General features: G+C 41.9%; 1 protein-coding gene across 13 annotated transcripts in view; it reads left to right on the plus strand.

The window, feature by feature from the left end:
* The window catches only part of otofa (otoferlin a), a 105610-nt gene that overhangs the window by 78988 nt on the left and 1104 nt on the right, over positions 1-25518 (plus strand). For 2 of the 13 annotated variants that reach the window (XM_030404795.1, XM_030404799.1), the window contains exons 16-47: positions 1438-1546; positions 1668-1854; positions 2124-2244; positions 3166-3266; positions 3619-3709; positions 4367-4483; positions 5134-5286; positions 5638-5830; positions 6902-7026; positions 7110-7244; positions 8805-8966; positions 9613-9684; positions 9943-10062; positions 10144-10305; positions 10480-10642; positions 11836-12002; positions 12207-12236; positions 12327-12464; positions 12556-12631; positions 14038-14153; positions 14234-14368; positions 14983-15120; positions 15206-15333; positions 15512-15682; positions 15900-16060; positions 16634-16776; positions 16861-16949; positions 17225-17323; positions 20588-20829; positions 20930-21108; positions 22489-22589; positions 24632-24812. In XM_030404795.1, the coding sequence (XP_030260655.1) occupies positions 1438-1546; positions 1668-1854; positions 2124-2244; positions 3166-3266; positions 3619-3709; positions 4367-4483; positions 5134-5286; positions 5638-5830; positions 6902-7026; positions 7110-7244; positions 8805-8966; positions 9613-9684; positions 9943-10062; positions 10144-10305; positions 10480-10642; positions 11836-12002; positions 12207-12236; positions 12327-12464; positions 12556-12631; positions 14038-14153; positions 14234-14368; positions 14983-15120; positions 15206-15333; positions 15512-15682; positions 15900-16060; positions 16634-16776; positions 16861-16949; positions 17225-17323; positions 20588-20829; positions 20930-21108; positions 22489-22589; positions 24632-24812 (4305 nt within the window). Of the gene's footprint in view, positions 1-1437; positions 1547-1667; positions 1855-2123; positions 2245-3165; positions 3267-3618; positions 3710-4366; positions 4484-5133; positions 5287-5637; positions 5831-6901; positions 7027-7109; positions 7245-8804; positions 8967-9612; positions 9685-9942; positions 10063-10143; positions 10306-10479; positions 10643-11835; positions 12003-12206; positions 12237-12326; positions 12465-12555; positions 12632-14037; positions 14154-14233; positions 14369-14982; positions 15121-15205; positions 15334-15511; positions 15683-15899; positions 16061-16633; positions 16777-16860; positions 16950-17224; positions 17324-17544; positions 17644-20587; positions 20830-20929; positions 21109-22488; positions 22590-23046; positions 23235-24631 lie in introns of all 13 variants that reach the window. The other 11 variants (XM_030404796.1, XM_030404798.1, XM_030404790.1 and 8 more) reach the window with 10 other exon arrangements.

Consider the following 25518-nt stretch of genomic DNA (forward strand, 5'->3'; position numbering starts at 1 on the left):
GTGGTTATAGAGCATTATATTTTACCATCAAAGATGCTGAGAATAAGAGAAGATAGCCGACTGGAGGTGTAACAGAAAAAAGTGTTTTCGTGTTGAAAGCGGGCTGCTGTCCATATATCATAGTCGCTGAAGTTCACTTGGTGAAGTTCTTGGAGAGATTATCCCGATGTGAGCCAAGAATCGATTATATGATTGACGATCGTCCCTTTAACGCTAGACTTTAGCTAGTAGAGTTTAAAGTCATGCTTCATCATTCTTTCAGACCAGACCAAATAAAATCTTCTCATAGATTACAGCTAGATCCAACATCTTTTTTTGGGTTGCCCTAGAGTTGGAAAAGTTTGGGAGGAAATATTTTAAGTACCTTAGTGCGTAGTTTTGGGGGTATAACTCATATGGGTTATTTTGAAAGGTTGGAAATCTACCTCCCCTCCTGCTCAGTGGCAAGATTTCCCATCTTTTTTGGGGGGAGACTTCTCACCAGACTTCTGATCTTAACTTCCCTTCTTTCATTGTTTTATTATTCAATTAATGTTTTTAGGGTTTCAGTTGTTTTGATGTGCATGATGTGAGTGACTGATACTGTAAATGTATTTAGATTTAGGGTTCCATTAATCATGATATCAGAACATGAATTGCAACTAAGTAGTGTGTTTTCACTTCTGGACCAGTCTCATAGATGAGTGGGGTTTAAGGGGTAACTCCACTATTTTTACACATTAAAGTGTTGTTTAAAGGTCTTGGGGAATACTGGTGCACATCTGGCAGTTAATCAGATACATGCAGCTTCCTCTGGAGCCAGAAAAGGCTTTAAACTACTTGTTCACATTCGTAGTAGCACTTCCCAAGACACTTAAAGCCGTTTTAAGGTGTAAAATTGGTGGAATACAGTTTATTATATCATATCCTTAAACTATATCATATCCTTAAATTGTCTCAATTTCAAGCTGTATGGACATGTCGGTCATGTTAGCTATTGATAATGGAGAAGCTGCATAATCAGGCATACTGGGATAGTTAGTTGTTTTTTATTGTCCGTATATTCTTGCTCTCATAAAATGTAGTTTGGCATCCATTTGTAATAGCCTTAGGTCACTATGGGCCAAGATGTGGTGACTTTTCCTGGGGGCATTGCAATGAACTGCTGCAAATAATACCTTTTAAATTAATAATGAGTACAGATTAATATTTAATATTTTGACAACAACTACTTGAATGAATTAAAGCATCGTAGAGCATTAAATATGGTAGAAATGCACTGGCAAATGTGATGCATAAATAAAGTAACTCAGGTCAGGTTTTATTTGTGTAGTGAATTAAGGAAAAGGAGCACCTGTGGTTATTTCTCCACAGACTTAACAATAAAACGAACACGCTCGAGTCCAATAAAAGGTTCCAGTTTTATTCACTTTATTGGTCTTCTCCTTCCTGCGCCAGAGCGCCACTGGGAAAATAGACGAGTTCTTCCTCTTCGGTTCCTTCCTGGAGGCCACCATGATCGACAGGAAGATCGGGGACAAAACGATAAGTTTTGAAATCACAATAGGTAAATAAACCTTCCCTTCATCTTGTTAACATTGAGCCGCACTCCACAAAATGCACAATACGACGTTGAAATGTGACAATGTACAAAAAAAGATCAATATCGGCGGTCCATCACCCAACAGGTAATTATGGCAACCAGATAGATGGTGTAAGCAAGCCTTCGTCGGCAAAGAAGAAAAAGAAAGATGGGGAGAATGAAGAGGAGGAGAACGAGCTCATCCAGAACTCCAGTGAGGACGAGGCAGACGAGGAGAGCGACCTGGTGTCTGTATCCTGCACGCCTCCGATGAAGCCCGTCATCACAGACAGGTCAGGGGTTGCGGGAGCGAGGTCAAGGGTTGTGAGAAAGCAATTTGTGATAACTTGCTCATCTAGTTTCAGCCCTTTTGAACTTGCTGTTCTGTGCCTGACAATTATCACAGATAGTACAGTTAATGTCAGCCAGGAGCAGACTGTTGTAGCTGTGTTAAGAGCAAAATGCTCTACACATTTAGGCTATAAACTAAACTGTAGTTTATCATGTGATAATTAAGGTTTGTAAGACTATTGATCAAGTCATTTTTCTTTACTCTCTATAGGAATTACTTCCACCTTCCCTACTTTGCAAAGAAGCCGTGTGTGTACATCAAAAGTTGGTGGCAGGACCAGAGAAGACGACTTTACAACTCCAACATGATGGACAAGATCGCCGACAAACTGGTCAGTATGCACCTTTCTTTCCAACGAGCAAAGGTCGGCTCACGTGGCTTGACTCTGACTTTTTGTAGGCGTCTACAGCCATGCGAGCAGCTCCGGGAGGCTGTACTCAGCTGAACATGCTCACAATGACAACGCTATCTTGTATGTTCTTTGTTTAGCATGTTAGCATATTGTCATGTGACCATTAGCTTTAAACACGAGCTACAGCTGGGGTTGATGGCATTGTTGTAGGCGTGCGCTGTAAGTATTGGGGGAAATGATCGACCTGATAATGGCGATAATAGGAGAGTTGGAGGATCAGGAAAGTTTATCCTCTGGGGAATGTGAATATATGTACTGAATTTAATGCAATCCATATCTAACTCTATATAAAACTATAGAGATATTTCACTCAGAGGCATAAAGGTCAACCTCCTGGTGGTGCTAGAGGAAATGTAGGCTCAACAAAGTCATTAAAATGCATCCTCTTGGGAACACTAATGTCTGTACAAAATGTCACTGCAATCCATCTAATATTTGTTCTGATATTGCATGCTAGTAGCATGGCTAAAAATATGGGAATAAAGGAAATTAATCACTAAATTAAAAATATTTTACATAAAAGGAATAGAAATGATAAAAAAAGATACATTTTCAACTACTGAGCACAGTATATATGACTCTAGTACCCCCTTTGTTTTTAATGTAACAGTTAATAAAATAGTGTCACTCGAATTTTGGTGTGAGCTGGAATATTAATTTATTGATCTACTGTGATATGACCTGTACTAGCTTCACCCAGAAGAGAAGCACTGCTGTGCACAAGGTATCTCCCATTTTTTAGTACTCTTAGAATATAGTTAAGGGGCATTTGGCATCTGCAAAACTTGTTTTGGACACAAACATGTTAGCACTAACCATGTATTTTCTGTGTCCTGAAAGGAAGAGGGTTTGAATGATGTTCAGGAGGTCATTAAGACAGAGAAGGCCTTTCCAGAGCGCAGACTCAGGGGAGTGCTGGAGGACCTGAGCATCGGCTGCAGGCAAGCTGCATAAAAATAATCATTTGTCATGCTGTCCTCTTACAACAGGCATTGTGACTCAGTGGGTGGTAAAGATATGCAGAGTTTCTCCAGATGCTGAAAGCTGTAAAAGCTGTAACACTTTGAGATCTAAGATTATGATGCTGTTTTAAACTCCTCAAACATAAACAATTAAGACTGCAGCTTCCATCTTCATCAACTCTCAACCATCTCTAAGATTCACTCATAAAACCAGCAGTGTCTTTATTGATCTTTATGTCTTTTTGTGTTCTCTCTGAAATGATTGTTCATTACTAGTGTGTATAAGATTGCCAAAGAATAATCTAAAATATTTCATTTTATTTATTTCCAGCCGGTTTGTGACCCTGGCAAACAAGGACGTGAACCAGGCGGGCCGAACCAAACTGGATCGGGAGCGTCTCAAGTCCTGCATGAGAGAGATGGTATGGAGATGATTTGTGTCTCATGTATGGAAGGAAGGAAGCAGCTCGAGGGATAGAGGGAATAATGAAGCTGAGATTAATGGCATCCATTCGGTAGCTGTTCAGTCGCTAATCCCAGCGCCTCAGAGGGTCAACATTGTGGAGTTCCTGAAAAGGCTACTTGAGGAAATTAATTTCAAATAATTTTCACTCCCTTGAATAACCCCTGGCAATACATTTGCATACATACATTTGAAATATCTCATTCTGAGAAATGTTTCATATTCCCCCTGATGCATGTTTGTGTTTGATTTGCATGGGACTTCATTTCAAGAGGAAGTGCAAAAAGAATTCAAAGTGTTTTGTTGTAGGAGTGGTGAATAAAGGCCATTCATGCATACTAAGAAAATATATGACTATAATGCAGAAACAAAGATATAGCAGGAGAATGTTTATTTAAATAAAGTTGATTCATGGTGTGAAAAGTCATTATTGTTAAGGGCCAATTAGAAACAGTGACAGTGTTGGTAATCACAGTCTCTTCGAACCAAAACATTTTTTCATATTCCGAGAGAAAATCCACAAGCAGATGGTGAAATTGAATACAAACAGACCCCCAGCTATGATGTGATGCTCCCTCTCTGTTTGTGTGCTCCATCATCGTCTGTCGTCATGCAGGACAGCATGGGCCAGCAGGCCAAGCAGATCCGGACTCAAGTGAAGAAAAACACAGTCAGAGACAAACTGAAGCTGGTGCAGAACTTCCTGCAGAAGCTGCGGTTCCTCGCTGATGAGGTAAAGACACAGAACTGTTCAAGGGGAGAGACTACAGGTGGATAGGGTGAAGATTTCATCTGATAGTTTTCACCATGACCACCACTGTTTTCTGTTAAAGTTGCAGATTCTTTTTTAAAAAATAGATTACAGTTTCATCATCTAAACAGGGGCGCTACAGACAGGATACAATTTCTCACACATCACTTGAGTGAAACCAAATACACAAGTGTGTTTTCTTACAGAGAAAATATTGTGTATATATATTGAATATATTGAATAAATGCCATGTTATTTTCTCTTTTATTTCTTTGCATATGTTTAGTATTGAGGCCAAAAGTAACAGTAAGTAAACAAATTAGCCCATGGATGATGAATGAGCAAACCCCCTCTGTAAAAAGCATTTTAGTATAGATAAGAATACAACTGGATGGATGTGCTGAAGAAAGTGGAGCTTTTTGGCTTTCTGGAAAAGAAAACTAACTTTTAGAGCACAGCCTTTAGATATTTAAGATTCCATATGTTTTTAGACAAAAGGAATGATGAATAGGGTAAAGAATTAAACTAATATCACTGTGAAAACACCTAGCACGCCCAAAGAAATTACGCTTTCACCTGCAAGGCAAGTGCTGATCACATATTAATCAATCCCATGCATTCATTTTGTCCAGCCTCAGCACAGCATCCCAGATGTTTTCGTCTGGATGATGAGCAACAACAAGCGCATCGCTTACGCCCGGATTCCCTCCAAAGACATCCTGTACTCCATCGTGGACGAGGAGACGGGGAAAGACTGCGGCAAAGTCAAAGCTGTGTTTCTCAAGGTGCGATCGCCTCTTTCCTGCTCCGCTCCGCTCTCATTTTTTTATTTGAAGTTGCACTTTGCGACATACTTTGTCGTAAATAGTCACGATACAAGACGCACAGTATTGACAGGTATTATGGTGAATAGGCTTGTAAATCTATGACGGCTGCCTGGAGAGAAAATCGGTTAGGTGACTCCTTAATATTCATGAATTGGACCGTCTTGCAACATTGTCGGCATAATGCCTAATGATCCACTCTGTATTAATACAAAGACAGGGTGGAATATATACTTTTCCCAATGTTTTTCTCAACAGTTTCCTCTTTTCTTAATTTTTTTTTTATCAAACCTTTCAAAAAATTCGCCACAGCTGCCTGGTAAGAAGGGGTTTGGTCCTGCAGGCTGGACAGTCCAGGCTAAGCTGGAGCTGTATCTGTGGCTCGGCCTCAACAAGCAACGGAAGGACTTTCTCAACGGTCTGCCTAATGGGTTTGAAGAGATCAAAGCTGCTCAAGCAGGTCCCGGTCTTCAATCTGTTCCCCCGGTCAGCCTCATCTATAACAGTAAGTACACACACCCAAAATGACAAAATGGGACACATATATCAGTTCTGTACGTGGGAAACATAACGGTCACTGAAACATTAAAGGATGAATTCAGCCAGAAATGAAAATGCAGTCATTATCTTACTCATCTCCATGCTGATGGAAAGTCAGATGAAGCTTTATCGTCCACAAAACATGTCTGGAGCCTCGTAGCAAAACAGCGTTCTCCGAAACAACTGAAGTAGACGGGGACTTGTTTTAAAACATAAAAACTTTATTGCAAATAAGCAAAAATGGCTCCATTCAGCTTGTCCTGCATAGTCTTCAGATTCCTTGTGATCCAAAATTGATTTCATTTGATTTTTACAGGTCTTCACTGGAGCTGCTAAGGTAAAAACGTGAGCGTGCACCCGGTCTGAAGTGGGTGAACAAGCTTGACTGCTCATGGAGGGTGTGAATAACTTCTCTTCAAATCAATGTTCTCTTCCATTTACTCTGATTACTCTTGACAAGCTGTATGGAGCCATTTTATGTTTATTGGGGTTGTTTTTTATTACGCTTTAAAGCAAGTCCCCATCTGCTTCAGTTGAAAAATGCTCCAATGTTTCTCTGTGAAGAAACAGCAGAAATATAATGTGCACTCCAATACTTCCCCTGACTTTCGCTCCACATGCAGGTGAATAGATAAAGTCAGAATGTTGATTTCTGGGTGAACAGTTTAACATTTATCAAAGCTTCCTTTGCAGTGTGTTATTATTTAAGGTTCCTGTGCTGTTGTTGCTACATCACAGCTGTTGAATCTAGAAGTTTGGCTAGAAATTATTTTTACTTTTCAATCACTGGAGTGATTTTTTGCTTTATTTTCTCTCTCATTACCATCAAACTGGGCTTTGATTTAGCGTAAAGTTTCCACTCTCGGATCAATCAGAGGCAGTAAACACAAAAATAAACTCACCCAGACGTTGGAAGGAGGTTTGACTTCTATCGATCCCTTTTACTTTGCGGCACTCTTCTCTAACTTCAATGTAAGATTGCCAACGAAAAGGATTGATTGTCAGTTAATGTGACGTGCGTGTGTGTGTCCAACAGTGAAGCAGGTGTTCCAGCTGAGAGCTCACATGTACCAGGCCCGCAGTCTGTTTGCCGCTGACAGCAGTGGCCTTTCAGATCCCTTCGCTCGGGTTTTCTTCTCCACGCACAGCCAGGTCACTGAGGTAGGACCATGAATGTGTGTGTGTATCTATAAACATGCGAGTGTGTCGAGTATATGCGAACTGATTTGATGTGTGTGCTGCAGGTCCTGAGCGAGACTCTGTGCCCCACGTGGGACCAGCTGCTGGTCTTCGACGACGTGGAGCTGTTCGGGGAGGCGAGCGAGCTGAGAGATGACCCACCAATCATCGTTGTTGAAATCTATGACCAGGACACCGTGGTAGGATCTCCCTCCGTGTGAATGAGTGGATGCTGACTGATGGATTCATCAATGCTCGTTAAACAGGATTACGTTTGCGCTAATAAAACTGCTTTGCTTCTCTCCTCCTCGTGTTCTGCCTGTCTGCCCGCCCTTCACTCCTCCCTGTCCTCCTCCTGAACTCTGACCTTGCTCATGCTCGCACTGGCTAAATAGAGTGTGAAAGCATTAGTGCTGTGTTGAATTATACGTTTTAATAGATGCTGATGGCTGTTAGCTGATGTGGCATGAATTGTTTGGTTCATCTAGCCACTGATGAGATCTGCAGAACTTTTGGGAAGACTTGCATGTGCCTTGCATTTTGCTTCTCTCAGCTGCAGGAGCAGTAATGATGTAATAAGTAGCAGTGGTGTAGAAAGAAAGTCTACCTCCAAATACTTGTGAAACAAAGTGCTGATGTAGACGTTCATTTAAAGGGATATTCCGGTGTAAATTTAATCCATGGTCTAAATCACAGTGAAACTGTGTTAGACTCCCTCTCGAGAGAGTTAGCAGTTAGCAGACTGCTAATTTACGTGAGTTTTATCAACCTCAGAAACGACCGCAGAACAACAATACACTGCAGTAAATGGATCCAAATATAAACTGCCACCAAAAAGCCACAAATAATGCTCAGAACAGCACCAAACTTAAGCAACAGTACAAATAGGGTCTCAGCACATAGTCTGGGGCATCTAACCTCCGCTAGTTTAGCTGGATTTCTATTGTGAAGCTAAAAACAGATTTCAACTCTCCTCCATCAGCTTCCGGGTCGGGGAAGTCCCGACGCAACGATTACCGAGTGCGGTTAGAAATGCTTAATTCTGTTCTTTTCCCTGTCCGCTCTCGATAATAACTGTTATAAACTGGCAGGTACGACACATATGAACTTTGCTTTTCCATGGAGTCATAATCATACATTTTCATCCATGAGCCGCGGAACTCTACTGCACTCGTCAACAGGAAGCTGCTGCAGAAGAGTGGTAAATTTTGTCAGCTTTTCAGTAGAAATCCAGCTAAGCTAGTGGAGTTTTAATGCCCCATACTATGTGCTGAGACCCTGTTTGTACTGTTGCTGAAGTTTGGTGTTGTTCTGAACATTATTTGTGGCTTTTTGGTGGCGGTTTATATTTGGATCCATTTACTGCAGAGTATTGTTTTCGTGCGGTCGTTTCTGAGGTTGATAAAACTCTGTAAATTAGCGGTCTGCTAACTTGATCTCTCGAGAGGGAGTCTAACACAGTTTCACGGTGTGTTAAACCATGGATTAAATTTACACCGGAATATCCCTTTAAGGAATGCACTTCGTTATGTTCTGTTACACTGTAATCGTTAGTGGAGGTGTTTGTTTGTGTTGCATAAAACTGGGTTTTTAATGTTTCCCCTCTCAGATTCCACACTTTAGAAACGTTCAACCACTTTAAGCAATACTGACACCAAGCGGGCGCCGTGGAAACTGCACCTCTCACACCCGTGTCTAACTCCCATCCCTTGTGCCCCTGACTGTGTCTCCACTGCCTGCTGTCACAATGTGGTGTTCAGGGCAAGGCAGAGTTCATAGGTCGGACGTTTGCGAAGCCCACGATCAAGATGTGTGACGAGCACTACGGCCCCCCGAGGTTCCCGCCACAGCTGGAGTACTACCAGGTTTACAGAGGGAACTGCACTGCCGGGGAACTGCTGGCTGCCTTTGAGCTGCTGCAGGTAACATAATGCAAGAGCACACACAAGTTAAATTTTGTGTACGCATGCAGCCATGCACCCGCAACTCTCCTTCAGAGAGTATGTGTCACTGCTGTACAGTTACAGCAAAGGGTTGTTATACCAAAGAGAACAAGAGGACAAAAGAGGAAGATTCATTAAAGGCCTCCTGTGGTGCCTTTAATGATGTAGCATAGACAGAAGATCATAAGGATTTTTTTTTCTCTGCCAAGCTTTCTGCATATATAGAGGAATGCCTGCCTACAAGTTCTATTCAATAACATTTTGATGCATTTATTTCCATATTAATTCAATTATTGGGTCATATATTTATTTATTTTTGATTTTGGCAGTTTCAGTTCTCCATATGAAAAAACTTTTCTCCGTGTAAACCTCATCTCTTGCTCTTTGCCTGGTTGCACAATCACATGTCCATCCCAACATCTGCCTCATCACAACTTTCTAAACACGAATGCATTTCTTACAGCTCTTTCCTCTTCCTATCTCCATTGTCGCCCGTGTTTCCTCTCTGCCGTGTCACCACACTTCCTTTCCATCCACTTACATGTTCACCCTTTCTCTTTTCTCCTGCGAAATATCCATTTGGTCGTTCTCTTTCTCCTTCTGTGCCTCCTCCTGCTGCCTACAGATTCCTTTCGACGAGGAGGCGATTAGGCGAGCTCTGATCGCTGTCCATAACTTTGCTGTCCCTCAAATAAAGGTGCTCGTTTTCTTTCATTCTCTCCTTTCATCCCACTTTGTCGTTGGTGTTTGTACTGCAGTAACTGTTTTATCTCTACCAACACAGCCTTAACCTCTGCCTTCTCTGTACTCCTTCAAAGTTGTCACACTAAGCAAAGACAGAATTCATAGAAATATTACTTCTGTAGGAATAAATTCTGGTATGGTGCTGTATCACAACTGAGAAACCACAGAATATGATATTCATGTTAACCTCCCCTCTCTCCTCCATTATCAGATTGGTCAAGGAGGGAGGGCCGACCTCCCTCCCCTTGAGGGTCCGACAGACTCCGAACGTGGACCCATTCTACCGGTGCCACTGGGCATCCGACCTGTCCTGAGTCGCTACCGCATAGAGGTGAGAGTTTAACCAACAGCTCTGTTTCATTTTAGCTCTAGAGATTCCCTTCCTTTACTTCTGTTTTTCTCTCTGGTTTAGGTTTTGTTCTGGGGCTTACGGGATCTGAAGAGGATTAACCTGGCTCAGGTGGATCGGCCCCGCGTGGACATAGAGTGCGCCGGTAGAGGCGTGCAGTCGGTCCTCATCCAGAACTACAAGAAAAACCCCAACTTCAGCATCCTGGTTAAATGGTTTGAGGTGGTAAGTGCAGCTGCGAGTGTGATATTTGGACCTTTGAAATGTTGACTCTCAGATGTTAATCCAGCTCCTTGCAATAAACAAAACACACTTTTCTTCATTTGTAACCTATACCAAGAAGCATACATAGGCACAATGTGAACGTCTCCATTTACCAGCTCTGTATTTTGTCCTCAGGACCTTCCGGAGAATGAGCTTCTACACCCTCCTCTCAACATCCGGGTGGTGGACTGCCGGGCGTTTGGCCGTTACATCCTGGTGGGATCCCACGCCGTCACCAGCCTGAGACGTTTCATCTACAGCACCCCGGACAAGACCTCCACCAACTGGGCCACAGCAGGTGAAGGACTATATTTATATTTTTGTGATATATCATTGTTAGCAAGGAGCTCCGTTGTGTTTTTGAAGTCGTAGCTTTGTGTTTCTATTGCCAGCTGAAAAAGCATAAGTTGCACGATACGTCCTGTGCGCTCTTATAAAGACGTCAAGCACACACCAGCAGTTTTGTCAGTCCATCGGTTGAAAATAGAATTCAACAAAATAATCAAGACAGGAGAACACATGCATGTTCAGTAGTTAATGAGCGTCCTATTGACTGTAGCAACTTGTCCTAGCAGTGCCATTTTATTTTATCTTACTGTATTTAACAACTTGTGGAGCACTTGGCCATTAGAGGATAGTGTAATATCCCTACGGTGACAGTGTTTACCAGTTGCTTTTAAAGGTATACTATGCAGGATTTTCCACAAAACAATGTATAGACTTAAAGGTCACATCGCTTTTCTCGTCTCTGTCCTCTGCTCTGCCTGTGTCATGAACTGCAGGTGTGTATAACATAACATCGGGCATCAAGGCACCTTATTGCAGGGTTGTGCGGAGGTGTGGGTGTGTTTCTTTGTGTTTTTAGCACATCACCACCATGAACTTCTATCCCTCCGCACCGGCAACAGCTTAGGCCAACTTGAATGGTTCATTTTCAAACAGCGACAAGCGAATCCTTCATAGTATAGTAGAAAAGCTCACAATTGACTGCCATTTTACACTCAGAGAGACTTTCTAATCTTTAAATGTTTCAAATAGAACATCAACAAAAGGCACATTTATCTGAAACATGTAGATTCTCTTCTTCACTTCCTTCACTGTGTCAGTTCATTTCTGGGATTCTCTTACTTCTTGAAAAAGTCCTTACCAAACATGGTGAAACGATGTTTGCGGGGAAAAAAAATTTACTTTGTTTTAACCTTTTCCATGCTAATGTTTAAGTACTAAAAGGACGCTATACACTATCACAAAAGGTTAAAACAAACTTTAAGGATCACATTTACACACTTTCGTTCCAGCTCTGTTGTCCCTAAAGAATGAATATTCATTCTTTATTAACTTTGCTGATTTCTCTGCTTGCTTTCTGCCCTGACCTCTTTTCGTTCCTGTTTCCTCTCTCCATCTGTCGTCTTCTTTCCCTTCTCGCGTGTCCTTGGCCGTCCTGTCCTCTCCCGCCACCTGCTCTCTTCGCGGCCCTCGGCCCGGCTACAGCTAAGCTAATGAATGGCTACATGGTCCTTGCCAATGGCGGCTCCCAGCCTCGCTCCTCACCTAGCCTTTCCTCCCGCACCTTCTCTCGCCCCGCAGGTGACATCAGCGTCAACATGGACTCAGAGCCTTCGCTCCGAAAGATGGACACAGTCGTCAAGTTAGATGCTGTAAGCTTCTCTTTGACTTCACTGTGGAGCTCATTTTCCAATGTAAACTGTGTGTGTTCATGTATGTTAACAGTAGTAGGATTAGTAGCACTGCTTTATGTCCAATCCTTTTAACCTGCTTCTGTACATGTGCCGCTCCTACCTGCACCATCCGTTGTGTGTATTAACCCTTGTGTTGTTTCATGTGATGCCCCCCTATCATAGACTTCTGACGCTGTTGTAAAAGTTGATATGGTAAGTAACGGTTCCCACAGAAGTTAACTGGCGCCTCGTTTCGAATAAAAAGACGAGTTCCTGAGAGTCACTTAAGTGTCTTTTTAACAGACTGAGGAGGAGAGCGACAAAGAGAAAAAGAAGAAGAAGAAGAAGAAGAAGGGAGGAATGGACGAGGATGATGAGCCGGATGAGAGAGTGTTGGACTGGTGGTCCAAATATTTTGCTTCAATAGAAACACTGAAGGAGGTTTGTCTATTTGCATAATACTTTTTATTTAGTCTTACAAGATTGCCCCCAAAACTTGACATCCACTAACAGTTTCTTGCTGGTTTTCCAGACCCTCAGAGCCCAGGAGGTGGCTCAGGCTGAGGCGGAGGAGAGGGAGGACCTTGAGATAGCTGCAGAGGCAGCAGGTACTGAACTTGGCCGGGCTGCCTGCCAGTGTGCCAAATGTCTGTTGCTCCGATTTTTCTTTTAAAGGGACGTGTCAAATTTTGCAGGATTGTTTAAATAAAATATTCTTAGTTCTCTTATGTCAGTTGCTCTGTCTGAGATGACGGATGGAAATGAGTCTGAAATCACTCCCCATTTACTCTATAGTGCTCTATATGTACCACCCTCCATTTTATTTGTGTGGTTAGTATATACAAATATCAACATATTTCACCATATTACAGGAAATGTTACAATATTAAGGAAAGAGGAAAAATGGTGGAAAGCTATGGCCTGTTAAACTTTACAAATAGACAACAAAAGGTTTTTCTTAAGTTTAAGTTTTAAGATTCAAGGCATTCAGGCAAAAAAAAAAAAAAAAAAAAAACACCCTCCTAAGATTCAGTAAAAACATTTTTTGATCCATTTCATTACCATAAGCAATTTATTTTCTCTAATAGTGAGATGTTACACCATTTCCCTTTGTGCACTTTATTGCAAGAAAGCATTTTTTTGTGTGTGTTTGTTTTAATGCATGCTGTCTGCTGTGAGGATCCATAAATGTTAACTGATAACTATAGACCCATCAACTGAGTTGGTATTATACAGGCAGTGGTGAACGAGGGAGTGATTTTGGACTGCAGCTGTAGCATGTATCATCTCCTTCCTACCATGGATTCATCCAGGCTTTGAGCATGAGTCAACCATTATCACATTCATGACCATTTCCTCCATCGGCATGACATCCCTGCTCTGCTGTACACATGAAAGTTGGCTTATACAGACTCACTGAATTAACCAACATCTGCACAGAAACATCTGAATTATTTACTGTTACAGTGCAATCTGTGCTGCATAAAACTCCTTTAAAGGTGCTACATCCATCATAAGAATAAACACTTTTGTGAAAATGTACATACATCTTTGATAAATCGGCGTTTTAACAGCTAACTGCTGCTAACTGTGGCTGCCTTCAGCTGCCTGGCTAATCTGACATTACATCTGATAATACTGTTATAGAAACCTGGGATTTCTATTGACAGCAGTCGTGTTACATCAGAAACTGTAGGGCACCAGATCGCACAATATACCAATTCCTACATGTTTTAAATCACTGGAAGTCATCAAAAACAATATTTTAAGTTACTATTCAGACCAAATTATTGAACATTTTCTGATGATTTTGGGTCTTGGAGTGCCTGTACATGATTTCAGGGAAACTTACTCCCCTGACAAAACAGACTCGTCAGCTTTCATGTTGAATGACACGTGTAGCGCTGTGTGCCACCATGCCACCCCACCTCATGACTCCACCCCTACTCTGTCCACCCCCGCCACCACTCACCCGTCCAATCAGATATCAAACCCGATGACCTTCTTCTGAAAGGCTCCAAGACGAATCAAAAGAGCAAAGAGAAGAAGGGCTCCAAGGACAAGAAGAAGGGTCTGGCTGCTGACGGCTCCGAGAAACGACCGGTTAAAGCGAAAGTGGACGAGCTGCTGGTGAGTATATGAGTCACACTGGGACAATAAAGAACCAGCATACATGCAGATACAAACACGGTGTGTCTGTTCATATGCAGGTGTACAACAAGGAGCTGGAGAGTGAGTACGGCAACTTTGAAGACTGGCTCCACACTTTTAACTTGTACAGAGGAAAGGCTGGGGATGACGACGAACATGCGCTGGATGATGACAGGATTGTCGGCAGATTTAAGGTGATAAAAGTAACTGAGTAAAAACAAGTATGTCCTAAACATTCAGTATAGGATATTGACAGAACTTCCCAGTGTGAAAAGTGAAGCCAAAGCAGAAATGCCTTAAATCTGCATTCTGCCTAATAGCCAGCAGGGGGAGACTCTACTGGATTCAAAGAGAAGTCGAATTGTATGTAAGCTTATGAGAAAATGACCCTACTTCTCACTTGATTTATTACCTCAGTAAACAGTTTCCTAATCTGTTTCTGGTCTCAATGACTTTAAATTAAGTTCTCACTGAGAGTAAAATAGAAGATAAAGTGTAGCAAAATTTTTTATTGACAAAGCACTCCCACGGCTTGTCTTTGGTTTCTCAGCAAGATCTAATAAGGATATCCTCTCCCAACTCCACCCTCTCACAAATATGGTAATTTCTGGCTTTGAAAAACCAAGATGGCTACTGCAATAATATCAAGGCTTCAAAAAGGTAGTCCGCAAACCCATAGGGGAAACCACAGTGGGTTTGCATTTATTCTCAACCTGCACTAGCATACAGAAAGAAGGTAAACGTTGAAAGAAGTCATAGAGCAAAAACACCCTTATCTTTTAACCTGCTCTCTTTTTGTGTGACCCAGGGATCTTTATGTATGTACAAGCTACCTCTGTCTGAGGAGATCACGAGAGAGGCAGGGTTTGATCCCAATATGGGAATGTTCCAGAGCATTCCACACAACGATCCAATCAACGTCCTCGTCCGTGTCTATGTGGTCCGGGTGAGTGTCCGTTTGAATCTATACTGAAGTTAAAAATCAAACGGAATCAAATAAATATTCTTTGCTCTGTTTTCCTCCCACTCAGGCTACAGACCTTCATCCCGCTGACATCAACGGAAAGGCTGATCCGTACGTTGTCATAAAGCTGGGGAAGTCAGAGGTCAAGGACAAAGAGAACTACATCTCCAAACAGCTCAATCCTGTGTTTGGCAAGTACGTTGAGAGAAAGAAACTCACTTTTTATTTCCAGATTTTTGGTAATGTAGGGAATAGTGTCGACAAAACACTAATCAACCCAACAGTCATCAAAGAATATGGAATTTGTTCGTTTTTTTTGTCTTAATTCTCGTTCTCGACTTTTTCTGTTTATCCCCTACTCGTCTGTGCTTAGATCATTCGACATCGAGGCCACGTTCCCCATGGAGTCCATGCTGACGGTGTCCGTGTACGACTGGGACCTGGTCGGCACTGATGACCTGATCGGAGAGACAAAGATCGACTTAGAAAACCGTTTCTACAGCAAATACAGAGCCACCTGTGGCATTTCATCCAACTATTCTGTGTGAGCATCCATGTGTTTTTATCCTTCATGTTGGCTTTAATTGCTAAGTTGTAGCATCGCCAATGTCGCCACCAGTTTTATAAATAATAGTTACAACAAAGATGTTACAGTCAAAACCCCTGAGATGTCCTGAAGTTGACTGCATTAATTGTATGAATTATAACTGTCTGAAGGACCTCATAATTCCAATTTCCTCATTGTTATCTATTAATGTCAGCCATGGATACAATGTTTGGCGGGACCCTATGAAGCCCAGTCAGATCCTGGCGAAGCTCTGTAAGGAGGGCAAGACCGATGGACCTCATTACGGGCCAGGAGGCAAAGTCAAGGTGGCGAATCGAATCTTCATGGGACGTACAGAGATCGAGGATGAAAATGGTACGGCTGCTAAATCTGTGAGATCATGTAAAGCTCTGCATCGGATTAAACATCACTATTTAACCCCTCAAATTAATTATGATGATGATGTAATAAAATATAAAAGTGATGGTTAGTCTCTGATGTCAAGGTACTGATGGTGTTTGAGTACATTCAACATAATCTTTGTTGGTTGTGGTAAAGATGTGTTTGGGGGTTTTTTGTCACGAAGAGCTTTTTTCATTTAATTCCTCTTCCTTTCTTCTTTTCTTCTTCCCTTTTCTTGTTGTGTACTTAAAGAAATCAATATCATTCACTTAATCAATCAGATTTCCGATGAGATACAAATCAATCAATGCTCTAAGATAATAATCGCACATTAAGTCTTCCACTGAGGATACCAGCACTTCTGTTTTCTATTCATCATTTATGTTGATCCTGTAAACAATGTTAGAGTTCAGCAGATGTTGCCAGTAATCTTGTGAACTATTGTTTACACTGATATTAAGCTATAACCCTGCAACCACCCGTCGAATGTTGACATTGTGTTTTGCCCTCCTTTCTCATCTTTGTCTCCTCCTGTCGATATCTCAGGTCTGAAGAAGCAGACCGAGGAGCATTTGGCACTGACGGTGCTGAACCACTGGGAGGAGATCCCCAGGGTGGGCTGCAAGCTCGTCCCTGAACACGTGGAGACCAGACCCCTGCTGAACCCAGACAAACCCGGCATCGAACAGGTAGGAAGGATCCACGTTTTGTCTGGGAGGTAATTAAACAGATTGATATTAGAGTTTAACTGTTTTTCACTGTGTGTTTCAAAGGGCCGTATTGAGATGTGGGTGGACATGTTTCCTATGGACATGCCTGCTCCTGGGCCTGCGATTGACATATCACCACGGAAACCAAAGAGGTAGGCGTAGGCTGGAGTAAATGAGACAAACGTCACAACGATTATGATGTCTTTTGATTGTGCAAAGCTGTAAATCCAATGCACTTTCACCTGAGAAGAGATTTGTTAGTTTCCCTCAAAGTTTCTAAATTTCTTTGAGTTTTTTTTCAACAGAATATGTAGTTTTATCCCCAAGTTGAATAATGGTGAGTCTGTTTGAATAGTTAGCTCTCTACTTACTGTCAAATGTAAGTCCAACCGTGTGTGTATGTGTTCCTTCCTCCTCCCCTTACCAGATATGAGCTCAGGGTGATTATTTGGAATACAGACGAAGTAATACTGGAGGACGATGATTACTTCACTGGGGAAAAGTCCAGTGACATATTTGTCAGGGGGTAGGTACAGAGGGACGCGGTGACCGAGCCTCGTCCCGTGGGTGTGAGCTGTGTGTGGATTTTTTTTTTTGTTGCAGTTAACCATTACTTTTTTTTGTTTTGTTTCCATTTTTTTCTGTGTGCGTATTCGTGTGGCGTCTGTCTGTGTTTGTGGTGTGTCTCCTGTCTATCTGTCTGTCGTCCTCTCTCTCTCCTCTGGTCAATGCTCTGCTGGTGTCTAGCTTTGAGCTTCGTGTTGTTATTTGGAACACTGATGACGTAATTCTAGAGGACGATGCTTTCATGACAGGAGAGAAGATGTCTGACATCTATGTCAGGGGGTAAACACACGATTCCATCGCATGGCTCGTACCTCCCTTCCTCCCCCCCTCCTGAAGGCCTGATGTCACTCCTTTCTTCCCTTTTCCCACTTCCTGTCTCAACTCTCCATCCAGCACGTTACCTCGCTTGTCCTAAACTCTCCAAATAGCACGCTGAAAACGCTTTCCAAGTTAAAAAATTGACTTAATTCAGGATCAAACCACATTAACAACTTGTCGACTACACTTGTAATTTTTACTATGGTATATAAGCTATAAACAGTCCATTGGCATTCACACAGCTAAAGTTTAGAGTTATGCTGAGATTAAATTTTTGTCATTTATTTTGTCAAATTACTCTTGTCCTTTCTTTTGTTAAGCACTACTATTTTTTATTTTATTTTGTCATAATACTGTATTGTTATTTGTAAACTTAACATTTTCATTTATGTCAAACTACAATTTTCTTAAGGTCAAATTACTGTATTCTTGTTTTTGGTAAACTACCATTTTATGTTCTCTTTTGTATCTTTTTTGTCAAACAACTATCTTATTTCATTCTGTCAGACTGTTATTTCCATTTATTATTATGTCAAACTACTTTTTTGTCCTGGTTAAAGAAAAACTTTCCTGTTTTTTGTAAAAAAAAAAAACATTGTTTTTTGTAGTCCATCAAACAACCTTATGTTTTTTATCGAAATACAGTTTTTCTTTTTTATGTCAACCTGTCACTTTCTCTTCTCTTATGTCAAACTATTATTTCCAACGCCAAGCACCAACCTTTACTCTCATCACTGATTTAACAGGGCTTTTGAACAAGGAAGGATTTCTTTTTTTTATTATTATTTTGGGTTTTTTCCAAGGTTTGTGGTTTGATCCTATGTTGCCAATTGTACTGGAAATAACTTGACTTTCTAAGAGACTTCAACATATTTATAATTTCAAGATATTTGGAGCCTTTTGCATGTATATAAGCAGAGAATATGCATGGCACTACAGAGCTCCAATGTTTTTAATAACATTGTTACGTTGCAGCCCGGTCCCGATACTAGGACCTTCTTCATGGCAGACATTTTAACATTTTGAAGAATTTGTGAATTAAATGTGCCTTCTGTCCAATGCAATTCCTATTTACTCAGCCTCAAAATAATGTGAAGCAGTTCCAATTGTGATGAATGGAAGATGGATTGAGGTGTAATGTGACCACACATATAGTAGAAAACAAAAGGGGGTAACTAATAACTCGACCAATGTCTCATCCCATTAAATTTGCCAGCATGACAAATAATACCAGTTTCTTGTTATTGGTACATAAATGTAATGCAGCCACTGTTTATTGTTTTCAACTGTGCCTGTGGTTAACCTGCCATCATTACATGTAAAATGTCTACAATGAAAAAGGTCAGTAACTCTATTGATATTTTATTCCTTCTCAAAGTTATTAGTGTTTTGCGGAGCCTCCTCACTCCTGCATCTCTTAACCAAACGTACTCTTCCCTCAGCTCACCTGGTGTCACCTGTGGACCTCAGGACTGTACCAGTGCCATCCTAAAACAACCCTCAATAGACCATATTCACAAGGCAGCCATTTTCCTTCTGACATCACACTCAGGGCGGGGAAGCTCAACTGTCGTGCTTCCTTTTTTCCAGGTTGCAAATCATATAAACATAAAAAATCTGACAAATAGTTATCGTTTCAGACTTTAATGTTGATCAGCAACTGTAAAAAAATAGATAGATTGCAAAAATCCGGAGGGAAACTGACAATAAAGGTAAAACAACATATTTCAAAACCTGCTACTTTCTGTTAGCCAACAGCTAACGTTAGCATTAATCCACTTAGCACATCTTCGACATATTTAAGCCCGAAAAAGAAATGCAATGGATGTTATCAAACAGAAATGTCAGCTGGGAAGTAATTGAATGCCAACATATCAATATTTTTTTACCTTAAAATATGGCCTGATCACACTCAGATTTTCAACAATCCATCATTATTTAAGTCAATGATCATCCAGTAAATGCTACATTGATAACAATTAGTCTGATTCCCTATATTTAGGTAAGTTGCAACATGGAAAACAGCACATATTATTATCATTATTATTGTTATAATAGCCCAGCATTAGAGCTTCACACCCAGAGCGTGATGTCAAAGGAAAATGGCCGTTGTCTGAATACGGTCATCGCTTGGAGGTTGATAAAATATTTTCGAAGTCGAGACCCTCTTATTCAGTGCTGACCCAACCATCAGTACTGGCTGTTAGACAGGAGGAAGGGGTTGTTTCAGATACATCCAGTGTTGTGATATAGTGAATATGTTCCAGTTGTTCGGTTAAATGAGCTCAGGCACGGTTAGTGACTTTGTCCCTCTCAGTCCCAGCTTAGTTTATTCCAGTACATGGCAGATAGCAAATCACAGCACATTTCCTCACATTTTCTTGTCCTCACTAAGATGTTTTAGGCTGACAGCCCCCCTGCTCCTCCTCACTGATGAAGTCAGACTCACTCAACTGTTAGTGAAAGAGCTCCAGCTGGCACAGCCTCACCTCATAGGCTTGAATCGTCAGGCTTAGTGCAAAAAATAGCTTTTACTTTAGGAAAGTTTCAGATAATTTTCACTAATGGCATTATTGCAAGCTTTTTGTATGCATGGCTTTTGAAAAATAGTGTGAAGCTCTAACATCAAATCAGATTTTTACACCATCTCTCACACATGTATATGGATCTGATTTGGTTTTGGGGAGCCACATTATATGTTTTGATTTTGACCTATTAGCATCATCTCTCTTGTTAACGTGTCCTATGCTCTTGTCTGAACCAACCAAATTAATATCCAGTAACTAACAGACGATTGTAATTCCCTGAGTTAGACCTTAGTAGTGCATGACTGACAAAATAACAAAGTCTATCCACTTATCTCACTAAACCATGATCTAAAGACCTCTATGACCCTTCCCCATAGATGGCTAAAAGGACAACAGGAGGACAAGCAGGACACAGATGTGCACTATCACTCCCTGACTGGTGAGGGCAACTTTAACTGGCGCTTTGTCTTCCCCTTCGATTACCTCATGGCCGAGGAGAAGATAGTCATCTCGAAGAAAGAGTCCATGTTCTCCTGGGATGAGACTGAATATAAGATCCCTCCTCGCCTCACGCTGCAGGTCTGGGATGCCGATCACTTCTCCGCCGATGATTTCCTGGGTGAGGACCGATGTTTTTGTCGCTTGTCCTCAGCAGAAATTTCCCCCTGATTCAACACAAATGATCACCGTTCTTATTGTCTGACTGACACCACTCTCAGGTGCGATTGAGCTGGACCTAAATCGGTTCCCTCGTGGCGCCAAGACGGCCAAGCAGTGTTCCCTTGACATGATCCGAAATGAGCATGAGCTGCCCACCATCTCCATCTTCAAACAGAAGCGGGTCAAAGGGTGGTGGCCGTTCGTGGCCCGAGATGAGAACGACGAGATGGAGCTCACGGTAAGTTTGTGAAGAGGGTGAAATACTGAAGATACCAGCACCACCGACATGATCTTGTAATTGTTTCATAAATCATTTTCAAACAGCAGTTGGAAAGCCACATGCAGCGAAATAAATCTGATTTAAATTCAACAGTATGAAGAAGAATGTATTCAAAGAGCAAACTATTAGAGCAGGCAAGAACACTTTCAAAGCAAATTCAAAAGGCATTAATTCAGTATTACGCAGCCTGGGATTGAGAACCTCCAAAGTCCCAACATAAAGCTGAGGAGTCCAAAGTGGATTTTAAACAGCAATTTGTCTTTGTGTTATGTGTGTAACATCTCTGTTGATGACGCATCCTTGATCACAATGGTTGCAAATCAAAACTGGTGGATCTGCAGGCTGGCTTGCTAGATTGTACCACTCAGTGGCGCCCCCAGAACATTTTCATAGGGGGGGGGCGGATGGGGCCAGTGAAAATCTTAGGGTGGCACACCAAAATGGTCCTTCTTGCGGCAACTCAGATTCAGCTCCAGTCTGTGGCTGTGTATTGCATTCCCCTTCACTCTTTTTCATTAAAAAGACAATATGCATCCAACACATTTACCTCAAGTTTGAGAAACACACAAACATTTCAGAAAAACACAGAAATGTTGTTGTTTCTTCTTCTGCTTCTTGCACTGACTTCCCGTAAGACTGCACGCCTTTCAGCACATAAGCACCCCCACAGGTGGAGATTTAATTTACAGTTCCCTATTGAGCCAGCACCTCAGTCAGTCAGGGAAATTGGTGGGAGCACTGGGGGGGCCAGTGGGGTGGCCAGCAATTTTCCAGGGGTGGCCATGGCCCCCCCTGCCCCCGGGGGCACCATTGGTACCACTGTTCAAAGAATCTGGAACAAAACTGGTTCAAGAATCGGAGTCAATTTGGGGGGAAAAGCGGTAACTGAGACTTGAACCTGTGATGAGGACTTTACTATTTATGAATGAGTTGGTTGAAGGTCTTGTCGCTTGGAAGCTTCTAGAGCCAAAAGTGTGTTTGCTAGTTGCGTGCCTGTGACCAGTACAACATTGTCTTATAGATCATGTATGTGGAGTGAAAATTGTGGGATCTTAATCAATATGAGGATAATTTTTTTTTTTTTCCATTTTTGCAAAAAACAGGTTTACAAATCAATACCAGAAGTCATATCACACTTTTCCCAATCATTTTGCATGTTTTGATGTGTATAAGGGATCAAAAAGATTGGATATCAATCTATACAGAAAGAATATTGTTTTCATCACCTGTGATAGGAAGAAAGGTCAAGTATTAGTATAAAGATGCCTAAACTCAAACTCAAAAGTGATTGATTGTTATGAACTTTGATATGTCATCAAACATATGTTGTCACTGCAGGGTAAAGTAGAAGCTGAGCTTCATCTGGTGACAGCAGAAGAAGCGGAGAAGAGTCCTGTAGGACTTGGACGAAACGAGCCAGATCCACTGGAGAAACCCAAGTAAGATATTACATCATCACAATATACGTTGAGTCAAACTCTCACAAATGCACACACTAAAATGTGAGCATGGTTGTGTGGAGCAAATAAAAGGCACAGACATGACTGTCCTTTAAATTTCCTCTTCAAGAAGTTCATCCTCTCAGTGCAAAAAGCAGTGGATCAAATGCTGCGTCACAAATCAGCGCCAGCCAAGACTGACTATTGATTGAAGCTGTGATTTGGTCTTTTTTGACCCTGCACTGCTTTTTGCACTGCCTAAAGACCACCGGTGAACTTTCGCACTCGTTTCTCCTCCTACCATCTCTTCAACTGTCTCCCTCTGTCTCTCCCCCTCCCCTGGTCCCTCCTCTCCTTTTTGCGTGTGACTCCCCCTTTCTCCTCACCCTCTTTCTCCCTGTCTTTGGCTCCATCTGCATTCCTTTCCTTTCTCCCCTCTCTACCTCCCTCCACAAAGTCGCCCGGACACCAGTCTAATGTGGTTTCTGAGCCCGCTGAAGTCCATTCGTTACTTCATCTGGCACAACTACCGCTGGCTGATCCTCAAGGTCCTGGGCCTGATACTGCTGCTGCTCATGCTGGGTCTCTTCCTCTACTCAATCCCCGGCTACCTGGTCAAGAAGATACTGGGGGCCTGACGTGCTGGTAGCCTCCGCACCCGTCCTCGCCGTCTCTGCTTCTCTAGTTAACCCCCCTTTGCTTCCTGGATTCTCCTGTCCTGTCCCGTCAGACTCTTTGTTTTCCCTATTTTCCTTCACGTTTGTCTCTCCTCTGTTGCCTTAGCTATAGATTAGTGTCAGTGAGTTGCCATTGTACATCTCATCAGTGACCAGCTGTTTGGTATGAAAACACAACATAAGACGTAACACCCCGCCTGGAGAAGACTGTTTTTGTAATTTCATGTCAGATGCCTAGCTGACATTTACAAGTGTGAATCCACAGAATATAGAGACAAGAGAAGAGCGGCTGACATTTTCAGGGACATTTGGTTGCCTTATTGTTATTATCCTCCATGAGAACACAACAAACACACAAGAAACGCAATACTAACCAAGTCGCAAGAGTTCTTTTTATTGTAGGAGACACATTGGTGGTGACGTTGGCTTCAAACATCAGTATTTTGTTAATTGTGAAGGGTTCAAATCTAAATTCTGTCTAAATCCTCATCCAGATATCATACGAAACACTATAATCACTATACTGTACAAAATAGTATAAGCAGTGAGCCAAGTTTTATTTTTAAATGCAAAGCTTTTAAACTTTAAGTCACACATCCTAATGGCATTATTAAGGTTTATTGTACGTTTTATCATGAAATGTTGCCATGACAGCAAACAGTGAACATCTGGTAATGATAATATCTGCACCTTTCTTATGTCTCATATAACCTCCTGAATATGTTGTAGGAACAGATTTAACTTTATGGTCAGTGCATTCATAGTCATGTAAGCACACTTTAGGTGGTTAACTGTATCATTTGCATTTGGGATAAAACTCAAACTCGGGGTGAGAGGGGATGTGTTTGGTCATTAATGAAACCAGAATAAAGAGTACAAGTTTGCAATTAAAGGTGCTATTGAGCCTTATATTCTGACAAGACGCAAACCATGACTCAAATTAAACAAAAAATAAACTTTAATTATAGACATTCAAAAAGATAAATCTCTCCTCAAATGTTTGGTTAAACGCACCGACAGAGTCAGAAACACACGGCCTTCCTTGGACAGACATCAGGGTTCTGAGCCGCTGGTCAGTCATCCATCCATCCATCTTGTTTGTGCAGATGTTTTTATTGTTCAGCTTTCACCCTGTGGTGTGATCTTTTGCTCCTCTGGAACATTATACTGATAGCAACGCGGGTTGTGAGCATGCTGTAGTGAACATCAATATTAATTCATGCAGCTTATTAACCACTAATGCCATCTTTCTCTCTCTCTCTCTCTCTGTCACTCCTCCATTGGCTCATCCCATCGCTCACGCTTCATCAACCTGCACGCCATCCTCTCCACATTCCTCTAAAACATCCATCCCTCCGCCTCTAGTCGCCCAGACACCACCTTCCTGTGGTTCCTGAGCCCGCTGAAAGCCATCCGCTACCTGGTGTGCAACCGCTACAAGTGGCTGATCATCAAGATCGTGCTGGCCCTGCTGCTGCTCATCATGCTGGGCCTCTTCCTCTACAGCATGCCGGGCTACCTTGTCAAGAAGCTGCTGGGGGCCTGAGAGGCTGCTGGGAGGACACGGGAGGGGGGTGGCCAGCTGGATAGATGAAAGGATGGGTGAACGAGGGAGACGAGGAGGAGGAGGAGGAGGAGGTCATCGAAAAAAAAAAAACAGCTCGCCACCTTCCGCCTTAGCTCCAAGGAGAGAGGCAGACACCACCTCCCCCCAAAATCATGAGAAACACTAACTGTCTGCTCCTCTGTCCGATCTGCAGCAAGCCTAACAACGCTCAGTATGTGGACTCCATCCTTGAACTGACTAAAAAGCAATCATTTGCCACAAATGTAACCCCTTCTTCCTCTTCTACTTCTTCTTCTTCTTTTCGAGCAATGTGACATGACAATGAATGTTTCTTCACGTGGTTAAACCGCTAATTAAGCTCAATCCGGAGTGTTGTGTTTCGTGGTCAGACGATTGCATGGGCGTTCATTTCAAGTGATGCTGTAAGATCTCCCATTACTGCTACAATGTCTGCTGTCGATTTAGGTCAATAGGGAACAAATGAACAATGCTTTTTTAGTAACACTTTGCAACCCCCCCCCCCTTCCCTCCTTCTATTTAGCTTTTATAAGAACTATATAAACATGTAATAAACGGTTTACTACAATGCAGTTGTAATCAGATATAAGGATGTTTATGAATGAGCAATTTTTATCAGCAATCATAACTTCTCCTGTGAAGACGTGTTTTATATGATCATACCTGT

This window comes from Sparus aurata, chromosome 22 (genome assembly GCF_900880675.1).
Source record: "Sparus aurata chromosome 22, fSpaAur1.1, whole genome shotgun sequence".
NCBI classification, from domain to species: domain Eukaryota; kingdom Metazoa; phylum Chordata; class Actinopteri; order Spariformes; family Sparidae; genus Sparus; species Sparus aurata.